Source organism: Octopus bimaculoides, chromosome 7, assembly GCF_001194135.2.
Source record: "Octopus bimaculoides isolate UCB-OBI-ISO-001 chromosome 7, ASM119413v2, whole genome shotgun sequence".
Taxonomy (NCBI): Eukaryota; Metazoa; Mollusca; class Cephalopoda; order Octopoda; family Octopodidae; genus Octopus; species Octopus bimaculoides.
Genome location: NC_068987.1, coordinates 73,305,416 through 73,317,868, shown reverse-complemented (window position 1 = coordinate 73,317,868; position 12,453 = coordinate 73,305,416). Strand labels below are relative to the sequence as shown.

The window sequence follows — 12,453 nt, the reverse complement described above, 5'->3', positions numbered from 1 at the left end:
TAAATATTAAAATCAAAGGTTTTTTTGCCACAAACATCACATCTTTTTGTTAGGCATATTGTATCAAGGAGTATATTATCCAAAATCTATCTCTCCTTTATAGGCGTGGCTGTCTGGTTGAGAAGCTTGCTTTCCAACCATGTCACCTTAGGTTCAGTCCCACTGTGCAGCACATTGGGCAATTCTCTTTCATTACAGCTCTGTGCCAACCAAAGCCTTGTGTATTATATAATTGCCATTACTGTGTTGATATATAGAATAACACAACTCACTTATTATTGTCAAATAATAAACAAACAGAAGTTCGTGTATGAAATTGACTTTTTTTCTACTCCAATTATTACATGTATTTTTCTCATAAAATACACACATACAGGAGTAAATTTATATATATAATAACACTCTGAATGTGACTCCCGAGAAAAAGTAAAAAGTAATTATTTGATCAACAATGGGTATTACTGCTATGTGACAATAAACAAGAGGTGAACACAAGGGCAACAGAAGCATAAGATCGATGGAATCAGTTATGGAGAAATATTCAGCAGTAAGATGATGTATCTTACATTGTCTTACTGCTGTGGACACAAGTGGTTGTGTCCAAGTATAAAAGCATATAAGAAAAATTAGACTCCAAAGCAACATAATGATTATTTATGTTGACTTAAAACCTTGAAATTTATCTCTCCTTACATAACACAAACTTACAGCACATTTTGTAATAAAAGCAGATTATTATAAGAGTTAATAGCTAAAAATAAGAGATGAGAGGCACTAAAGAGAGACTATAATGGATTTTATTTTACCCATTATTAAATCTTCCAAACCAAAATTAGTATGATACAGTAAATTTTAACATTTTCAAGTCTCAATGACACAGATGAATTATGAAAAATGTTCTTTACATCCAAAATCAAATGACAGATAAAAATCGACTGTGAGTAAAGTACGTATACAATCATGGCACTTACCTGTCTTGTGCTATCCATCAAGTATTGAGTAAACTTGTGACAAAGATCAGCAACTAATCAAAAAAGCAAAACATTTCGTTTAAATGAAAGTAAATTATCAATATTCAAAAAATATTAAAATAATATATTTATGAATTTGCGTTGCAAGATTCCTGAAGTGAAATAATGTGTTGAAACAGATATTGTTATAATTTGGGATGGTCACTTTTTTTTTTCATTTGCCTAATAAACACTATATATAAACACTATATATTTGTTCTTCACTCATTTATTATCATCCTTATTTTGTCTTATGTCTATTGTCTGGAATTCTTTCGTCACACATCTGTGACCTCTTCAGTGACACTCTCCATCCAAGTGTATCCTCCTGCTCCACCTAGTCACTGAAGAGGTTACAGATGTGTGACAGAAGATTTCCAGACAAAGGACATCAGATAAAATAAGAACAATAATAAACAAATGAAGAATGAATATACAGTGCTTGTGTTTATTTGGCAAAAAAAAAAAAAGAAAAACCATCAACCCAAAATATAACAATATCAAAATAATATTAAAGAAGAAAACAGCTATTATTTTGGAGACGCACTTGTCTGACATGAGACCATATGTTGAAACTAATCTGATCTGGCAATGTTTCTACAGCTGGATGCCCTTCCTAACGCCAACCACTCCGAGAGTGTAGTGAGTGTTTTTTACATGTCACCGGCACGGGAGCCAGTGGCATCAGCCACATTCAGATGGTGCTTTTTACGTGCCACCGGCACAGGAGCCAGTCTCTCCAAGGTATTTGATAGTATCAACAGAAAAGCCTTGTCGCATCTCCTGTTGAACTAAGGTGTTCCAGATAAAATCAAAGCCATTGCAATCATTTATGAAAACCCATAAAACTTTGAGCAAAGTAAAGATGGCCCAACTAAAGAGTTTCCAACAACAGCAGGAATTCTTCATGGAGACACCCTAGCTCCTTTTTTCTTTGTAACTGTAGGGGACTACATCCTTAAACAAGGTCTTGATGCTATCCTAGACAAAGGCCGTACCATCTAGCAGAAACAATCAAGACCATCAGCAGTGCCTGGATCCTGTACCTCTCTGACTGACTATGCTGTTGATCTTGCTTTCACAGTTCAACAACTGTGGGTTAACATCACTTGAGAATACTGCAGTCAAAATCAGTCTGTTTCTCAATGCAAAGAAGACTTCATTCTACCTGACCATCAATGAAGATGAAAGCGACCTGCCATTGTGTTTCAACAATGCACACAAAACAAGAAAGTCAATGACATCAAGTACCTTGTAGCCTACATTGCTGACAGTAAAAAAAGACTTCTTTACATGCAATCTATTAGCCTGGAGTGCCTCTAACAAACTTCAAAACATTTGGCAATTAAGCTTTTCAAAGTCAACAAGGTTTACCTTCAGGACATGTGTAGAGAGAATTTTCTCTACAGAGAGGAAACCTCAATTATAAAGAAGCTTCAAGAGCACTTTCATGGTATATACATCAGGCTCAAGTACATATACCAAGAGGGCTCAAAACATCTAGTGGCATGAGCGCAAGACCAAAGAGGAGATTTATGGACACATTCCACCCATCACTAGTATTATTGCTCAAAACAGGATAGACTTCGCTGACCATAGATATCATGCTGAACAACATGCTAACTTGGATGTGTTATTCTGGAAATTTCTGCAGTCTAACAAAACATGAAGATCACTCCACTACACTGATGATATTGGCAGACACACATGCAACATGAAAGTGAGGATCTTCAAAAACCAGTGCAGGACAGAGAGGTTCCTGACACAGCATTATGAGATACGTCACAAAAGCAGCTGCTTGAGGTGAGGCTATCAGAAGAAAGCAACAGTAACAACAACCAAAAGAAATGTTATGTCAGGCAAAAAGATACTTACAGCTACTAGTTGCATTTCTAACATGTTCGCCATTGCATGAAAGTATAAAATCCTGAGTTTGGACATACAAAGTTTCAAAGTCTGGAATGTTACTCAAGTTATACTTTACACACCTTAAAAGGAAGTAAAAGATCAGAAAACATAAACAAACAGACAGAAGATAAGTTATGTGTGATATAACAAGCAACAGTAACAACATAAACATCATTTCACATCTTCAAGATTTTTATCAACACCAAACAGAAAGGCACTGCATATGTGCCAGATTTACAACACTTTCTCATAAGTTGTTTCCGACATTGATAAAAAATTTAAATAAAGTTGTGGACATGTTCGTTTAAAAAAAAATTAGTGTCACAGATTAAAATACATTGTCTTTTTCAAATACAAAATGGAACAATAAAGCTGAAAGGATGAAAGTATAGTTGACCTCTGCAAAATATAAAGAGCCAAAATAAATCTGGCAAGACATTTCATCTGATGCTCTAACAATGCTGCTAATCCACTACCTTCACTAATAATGATGATTCCTAACATAAGGCACACTGCCACAAATGTCTTTCAAGGAAGAATATAGTTGACTGAATTGATCTACTACTTGACAACACTTATTTTATTGACCTAGGAAGGATCCTGGATGGATCTGAACTCAAAACATACAGGAATGTAACTAAATACTGTAAAAAATTTTGTCCTGCATCCTACTATGTCTGTGACAACTCTATGCCAGCATCTAGATTTCTCCTTATTTAGCATTCAGATTACTGTCAGATATAATGCATATGTTTATTCCCATTGTTTTGAATTAATCATGCATTGTCTGGTACCTTAGAAATTTCAATGATGTGACTGTGTACTTTTAAAATGATATTGTAAGGTAGATGTTAGAGGAAGGAGCTGGCTAGTTTGGACATAAAACAGGTAGAATATTTGGGCAAGATATGGCTGGTTTAAATGTTAAAAGGTTAACAAATAACTTTTACACAAGATCTAGCCCACCACTAAAATAGATCACCGACTTATCATCACCAGTGGTCATAGGAAAACTGAGGAAAGCTCTGGGTGGGTCCCATGTTCAGATTAACTAACCTCAAATCAAAAATTATCTATAATAATATTGCAATGAATAATTAAACACACAAAAAAATAAATTCACTTACAAAATGCCCAAGATTCCAAACGAATGTTTCTGGCAGTCTAATGTAGCAATCACGTTGTCAAGATGACTGGAATTCTTCGCTAAAAAGTCAGTACTTTTGTTGATAAACTCACAGAGTTTGGCAAAGTTGCCTAAAAAAGGAAAATATACGTGTATGCAAGTTGAGGCATTTATAAGAACAATACACATTTATATGCATGTTATATATTATATACATGTGCAATTTAAGAAAGTTTGCAGTATTTCAAAACTAACAAGAAGACAAACATTTTCATATTTGTTGTTACAATTATTATTTATGCAGAATATTGATAAAACTAATCCACCAAGCTGGCTAGTAGACCCAGCCACCTTTTAACTATCACAATATATTCCCTTGGCAGTTAAACAGTCCTAGCTGTGTAGCCTTATGGAGGTAACCTCATTCCCAGCTACTACACATTACATCTCTTAGCTCCTCCTTCCCTTTAGATAAATAATGGAGAACTTCTATGCCTTAGACTACTATCACAAATTCTCTTGACAACCCAACTCCACCTTACATCACAGAGACAACCTTTATCCATAAGAGCATTAGATTACCAATGTGAGCACCCTTGGTAACTAAATCCTTTCCCTACATCATAGGGAGACAAGGCTTTTGAGTTGTAGTGGCATGTCTAGGAAACAAGCATTTCAAACAACCCAAGAATATACAAAAAAAAAGGTTCTGCTCTAATCACATAGAGAAGATGTGAGTTCAACCTATTGTAGTGAAGGCAACCCACTAAGGAGAGTAATAACTGTAAGACTGATTGTGTCAAGAGGACAGTATCATCTGAGAGACCTCTCCAGTGCCAGTGACATGATAAAATGTGCCAGTCCGTGTTATAAAGTAGTTGGCAACACAGGAAAAGCACCCAAAGATAAATAATATGCCAGAAATATTTAACTTTCACAAAATTCAAGGAAATATATCAACTGTATCAGTGGGACCAGTGACATGCACAGTAGAGGGGCAGTTAGGTGTGAGTACCCCCTCAACTATAATGACTTGGGTCAACAAGTCTCTACCATCAGGTACACACACATACATCAAGCAGCTCACCCACTATCACACTTGCCCACCACTGAAAACTCCGATGGTGGAAACTTTACAGCTGCTGCCATTCACATTAGCATGGTTAAAAACTAGGTTTGGAGAAGTTAGAGAGATGCTAAAGCAGAGGTATGTTGAAGTGTCCTGTGCTTAAAAAGTGAGATGGAGATGTGTCTCGGCCAGGCTCTTCACAAGCAAGGAACATCATCATAGTTTCAACATCCGCTTTTTTATGTTTACAAGAGTCAGATAGAATTTGGTGAAACACATTTTCTGTGGTAGGCTTCTTTAAGAATTAGTTGGTCTGTAACTATAGTAGGAGACACTTGGCCAATATTACAAATTCTACGACTATGTTAGAGTGGCTAGAGTAGGTATATTGTCAGCAGAGAAATGGCTAGAGTAATTGAGGTAGTTAGAATGGCAGAATAATTAAGCTTAGACTAGTCATGGCAACATAAGACCAAAAGTGATCTCTGTCATAATCATAAGTGTCAGATGAACAAAAGGATTGTTTCTGTGAAGTCCTTTCACTGACTACCTTGGTAACAGATGAGAGTAACTTCATTATCATAGCTGGTACCTTTATTACATATGTTGGACAACAACAGGATGGCTACTCCAATGTAGATGTCAGCTATGGCTATAATACAAGGAATAAAAAGGAGTCAGGCCTCTTCAAATTTTATATTGTAATAACTTAGCTGGTTTCCTGAAGATGGTGTTGCAAATAACTAACTACCAGGTCACCTACCACACAAATGAACCCACAAGTCAGACTGGCTTGATTCTCACTATGGAATGGCATAAACAACTGGTTGTGAATATACTATCCACCATAGACTAATGATTAATGGCTGCAGAAAGAAGCATTAGATGGAATAAGAGAAATAGAAGACAAATTGGATAAGGAAGGTACAGAATCTAAAAGATCTTTCCTCTATATATTGCTTCCAAGATGTACAAGGCGAAGCCTAGGATGAAAAGAAGAAGTCATCGCTATCATCATAATCATCAGATCTGGCAGCTTGCCTGGACCATTGCAACTCCTGGCCAAGTGATGCAGCACGAATGTCTGACTTTGGTTTTAGTCACACTGGTCTTTCACTGACTGAAATATCTCAGCTGCATATGCTATGACTGCAGATGATAGCAGTAGTTCACTAACTGACTGAATTGATCCAAGTCTGTGACAGTGTTTTTGTCTGTTTATAGGCACAGCATCTAATGAAATTTGCCATTGATTCAGTAAAATTCATTTGCTTAAATAGTTTGCATCTACCATACTGCACCTCATGATTTTAACATGACCTGGCTCTGGTGATTACAAGCTATTTAACCAATAGCTGGGACCATGACAGATGCTACCACTCTGGGTCAGAGTAGACCTGGAAACAATAGTGGTTAAGAAGGTGATACCATACTCCTCAAAACCCTGGAACTTCTAAACCAGGGCCTCACTACTGGACAAGGAGAGAAGTATAATAGAAGACGATTGGGAGTTTCTGCAAGGTAAGCTGCTACAAGCTGTAAGATAGGATCTATGGATGATGCAAGGTTCTACACAAACAGAAGGTGACATGGTGGTGGGATAACACAGTAGACAGAGCTGTAAATGCTAAAAGACAGGCTAGGAAAAGGATGAAAGGAAGAGAGGAGCAAAGAACAATTTCAGGTAGCTAGAAAAGAAGTTAGATGCCAGTTATAAGGGAATAAGATGAAAGTAAAAGATTTGTCATTTGTCAATATTGTGTGCCATAAGGAACAGTCCCAAGATGTTCCAAACTGTGAGACAGGGTGTCAGAGTGAGTCAGGACAATGGAGGAAAGTGCATAAGAAAAGGCATGGGAATGCTGCTATGAATAGTTGCTGTATGAGGAGAATGTATGCTAGAGAGAGCCAATAGAGAGAGAAACTATCAGTATTGACTGCTATATAGTCAAAAGGGCCATTGAGGATATGAAGGCAAGGAGAGCAGCAGAACCATCAGAAACAGTTATTGAGATGAAAAGTATATCTGGTAAAGAAGGATACACACTAATCACGTGCACAGTTAATCAAATAGCTCAGGAAGGTGTCAACACCAATGACTGACAGAGTAACATCATCAACAGCTACAAAGGCAAAGGAGATAATTTAAAAAAGATCATCTACAAAGGGATTGTATTTCAGGACTAAGTGAAGCAAGTAACAGTTATTGAGCAGCAAGTGAGAGAGAGAACTAAGATAAAATGCAGTTTTTGCCAGGAGTGGTTACCACTCATATACTCTTCTTTTGGTGAGACAGCTACAATAGAACTTCTTAACCAAAAAAGCAAACCATTACAGCTTACAATTGTTGGCCTGGAAAAGACCTTTGACAGAGTTTCACACTCTGTAGCATGGTGTTCATCAATAAAAACTGAGTGTGTATGAATGGTTTGTGAGAGTTGTGTAAGCTTTTTACAGAGCATCTGTCACTAAAGTGAGAGGCTATAGTTAACATACAGAAAAAGGATAGGAACTTTATAATGTGTACTAAACATCAATTATAGCACACAGGGGCTGCTGTAGGATATGAAACAAGCTGACAGAAGACTTTGTATGCAATAGATGTGGCTTCTTTCAGTTTCCGTCTACTAAATCCACTCACAAGGCTTTGGTCAGCCCAGAGTTATAGTAGAAGACACTTGCCTAAGGTGTCATGTAGTTAAAATTGAACTCAAAACCATGTGGTTACAAAGAAGCAAACTTCTAAGTCATATGTCTGTACCTATATTTAGTTATATTTTTAACAATGCTGACTTAAAATAAATATGCTTACAAAATATCAATGCCAAGGAAATAGCTGTACATCATGTCATTAACCCTTTTGATATCAATCCAAAGACCACCTCTGGTTCTGTGATACAAACTTTCTGTTTTAAAGTGTTCTAAACTAAAACCTTACATAGAAATTTGATGTTAATTTATGTGCCAAATGCCAGTTTAATTAACAACTAAGTTATTTTATGAGATTTTTCATTATTTTCAAAATTAATTGAAACAAAGACAGTATATTTCAACAAAAATATGGCCACAAAGGGTAAAGTTTGATGTTGCTGAGAGAGAGAGAGAATGTGTTTTTATATCATGTGATATAAATGATGGTCATATTTTATGTAACGTAGGGACTCAGCAATCATTTTCATTGCATCACACCAGTATATTTCCATCATCAAAAGGTCTTTGATATTCAGTTTCACTTTAGACAATCTCTGAGTCTTAACAATTTTTCATTCCACATATGAAAGTTTTACTAGATCTGTGGTTTCCTATCTTTATAACCCTAGCTAACAAGTTTATTCCCAGCACATGGTCCCAATTCATATCAAATCACTAGATTAGATGCTGCCTGGTTTGGACCACTAACACCTCTTACTTGCAAGTTTTCACATTCTGAAAGAATACAAAACTCTGTTTTACTCCAATGAGCTTCACCTGGAATTCAGTAAGATCTGGGAAGAATTTATAGAGTTTATTTTTTCAGGAATATATAGATAAAGCTATATATAATAGTGCATAGAATATTGGATTAAAGATAGGGAGACAGGCAGATACTTTGTAGTGAAGTTGGTAACCTGGTCACATGGTAGCTACATGGTTTAGACCCAGTCAATTGGCCTGTCTCAAGAAGATTGGGTTTTTGTAATGTCTAATATGGCTTTAAAGTGAAAAATCTTAGCAATTAATTCAATCACAAAAATATACTGTTATTTAAAATTAATCAATTCATATTGCTGTATGTGTTAGGTAATTTCTACAAATAATTTTTCTCTGTACTCAATGTGTAACATGTTAAAAATGTAATCTATGACTGTGAAACACAGGCATAATGAATGTAGAAAATTTAAAGAGACATCAAGTAATGTATGAGAAATTTTATTTGGTAAAATGAGCCCTTTTATGTAAAGGGGCTGAATGTCAAAAGTTTTGCCTGATGTTTGTAAGGAAGGGGACTACATCAGAAAATCACAATAAGTGGATGGACAACACATGCTAGCCACAAGTTGCTAGACAGTATATGCTAAGTGAAAAAAATTTTCTGAATTGATGGTGTAGTGAAGTTCAGGTAAAATATAATGAGGTAAGTTAAAATGTTGCTGAAGTTCAAAAGTCCAAAACAAAAAACAGTAGAATCCAAGAAAAAACAGTAGAATCCAAGAAAACAAGTGATATTGTGCATCAGCAAAAAGTAAAACAAATAATTCAAACTAAAATATATATTTGATTGATGGAGACATGAGTTGCAGACCCAACTAATAGTCGCTGGCACGAATAAATTAAAATAACAATAAGTGATCATGGGGTGTATGCACAGCTGTATGGTTAAGAAGGGGCTTCTCAAACATGTGGCTCTGGGTTTAATCACATGCATGGTACCTTAAGTACTATAGCCTCCAGTTGAATACTTTGCAAGCGAAATTTAGTAGGCAGAAACACAGTGGAACCTCACATGCACATATATATATATATATATGTATATATATATATATATATATATATATATATATATATATATATATATATATATATATATATACACACACACAGACATGTATACACACATACAGTGGGAACCACTTATTGTAACCATGGAAAATGTTTTCAAACAGTTAGTTTCTAAAAGGCTTCATCCCGAGGTGATCATATTAAGTAGCCTCCACTCATCATCATTTAACATCCATGTTCTATGCTGGAATCATTTGGATGGTTTGACAGAATCCTCAAGGTCTGAAGACTGCATTGTACTCAAAAGTTTGCTTAGCATGGTTTCTATGGCTAAATGCCCTTCCTAATACCAACCACTTTACAGCATATTCTGGGTGCTTTTACATGATAACCAGTACTTTTGAGGTCACCATGCAGCTTGCATGACAAAGGTCCCCTTCAACTGAGTGAGGCTGCAGTAGAGAGGAAGGCATCTGTTACAAACCTTTCATTTACACCAAGCTTTCACACTGCTCGCCAGGCTTCAAAACATGAAACCACATCAAGCACTTTTTGAGGTTAACAAATGGCAGACAACAGTTCTTGTTTCTTTTCCAAACTTTTCTTGTTAATGTTACGCCAAAAATATAGTTGCCATGACACCGCATATTAATATAAACAGAAACTGCATGCCATGCATCTCAAGTCTCAGTTAATACAGCAATGCATCTTTCTGTCACCTTCCTGACTTCTCAACAAATAAGGGAATCAAAAAAAGTAAACCACCTAGGGGTAGTTTATCCTGTTCAGGCTATATTATTAGCATTATCCTGCGATTGAGAATTTAAAAATCACCTCTTTAACTTTCTAAGACATCTCAACGCTTCTAAAAGCAAACTTCGTTTGTTTGTTTACGTTTGTCGTAATTTGAATTTTAAAAAAGTAAGCTTTCACATAATAGTCATTTCCACCAATACTATTACTATTGCTTTGCAAACTAAAAGCAGTACCAAAACTAATGTTCTATCAAGCTATGGCTTTTTCTTTCTTCCTTATTATTATTATTTTACTTCAACATTAAGGTTGTTTAAAGAACCTTAAATTCAAACTTCAGTATTTAACTATCATCCTCATCATAAACTAAATGAATGAGTCTGCAATAGCACAACCACTACAACAAACTACAACCCAATAGATATCTAGTGTAAATTATGCCAGTTCTGCCATAACCCATACCTGTCCTAGTTAGGTTCCCAACTTTCCCATAGTTCATGACAAACTATTAAGAACACAAATCAGCATGTTTCATATTATCAGAGGCAGCACACAAACAACCTCTACAGACCAACTACACAATGAAATAGTAACCAAATCTCTTGAAGAACACACAAAATAATGTAGTAATAGAAACATTGAATAAAGGATGGAATGTGACAGAATATCTTTAATCTCAAGTCTGCTTGGTTAAGGTTTACCTGAGATTAACCCTTTAGCATTCAGATCATTCTATCAAACGTAATGCTTATTTATCCATTATGTTTTGAATTGATCATACATTATTTTGTAGCTTTGAGATTTCAATGAAGTGCTATGCTTGAAAAGACACACCAAGCTAAGGAAAAACATGGTTGCTTTTGCAACCCTCTCCAGCTGAGCATTCCTAATTTGCAGGCTTGTAAGTACTGGTGCCATGTAAAAAGCATTCATACTGGTGCTGTGTAAAAGCACCCAGTACAATCTGTAAAGTGATTGGCATTAGGAAGGGCATCCAGCTGTTGAAACCATATCAAAACAGATGGAGCCTTTTGGAATGAGATTGCAAGGTAGGTGTGTGAGGTTGAATCTGGTCAGTTTAAACATAAAATGGTAGTATATTTTGGCTGGACATAAGATGGTGAGCTGGCAGAAATGTTAGCACACCGGGTGAAATGCTTAGCGGTATTTCATCTGTCTTTACGTTCTGAGTTCAAATTCCACCGAGGTCGACTTTGCCTTTCAGGGTCGATAAATTAAGTGCCAGTTGCATACTGTGGTCAATCTAATCGACCGGCCCCCTTCTAAAAAATTTCGGGCCAAAATTAGAGTAGAAAAGAATATTTTGGCGGGTATGGCCAGTTTAAATGCTTATGGGCTAGTGTAGTAAAGACATTTGCTTTGCACTTGTATAGCTTCAAGTTCAATTCCATGGCATTGTACCTTAGTCTATTAACCAATGCATTGATCATAATTTTCAAGTCCATTTTCCCATGACAACATCACTCACACAAGTCACAGCATCTCTCCACTCATTTCACTTCTTCAACACTTGGCACACATACAGCAACAAAGAAAATGTGGCATTTCTATTGTATGTCCGGTTTTTAAGCATAGTTTTAGAAATGGAGGTCTTTCTTTGCATGAACCACCTAAAAGTGTGGACTGGGAACACTTTATTGTGCAATAGACACTTACTCTTTTACTTGTTTCAGTCATTTGACTGCGGCCATGCTGGAGCACCGCCTTTAGTCGAGCAAATCGACCCCAGGACTTATTCTTTGCACGCCTAGTACTTATTCCATCGGTCCTTTTTACTAAACCACTAAGTCACGGGTACGTAAACACACCAGCATCAGTTGTCAAGTGATGTTGGGGGCCAAACACAGACACACAAACACATATCATCATCGTTTAACGTCCGCTTTCCATGCTAGCATGGGTTGGACGATTTGACTGAGGACTGGTGAAACCGGATAGCAACACCAGGCTCCAATCTAATTTGGCAGAGTTTCTACAGCTGGATGCCCTTCCTAACGCCAACCACTCAGAGAGTGCAGTGAGTGCTTTTACGTGTCACCAGCACGAAAACGGCCACGCTCGAAATGGTGTCTTTTATGTGCCACCCG

General features: G+C 36.4%; 1 protein-coding gene across 1 annotated transcript in view; it reads right to left on the bottom strand.

The window, feature by feature from the left end:
* LOC106882369 (COP9 signalosome complex subunit 3) overlaps positions 1–12,453 on the bottom strand; it is a 43,093-nt gene that overhangs the window by 27,493 nt on the left and 3,147 nt on the right. The window contains exons 2-4 of the mRNA XM_052969754.1: positions 4,046–4,175; positions 2,886–2,998; positions 972–1,024 (exon numbers count right to left, since the gene is read on the bottom strand). Coding sequence (XP_052825714.1) covers positions 972–1,024; positions 2,886–2,998; positions 4,046–4,175 — 296 coding nt within the window. The remainder of the gene's footprint in view (positions 1–971; positions 1,025–2,885; positions 2,999–4,045; positions 4,176–12,453) is intronic.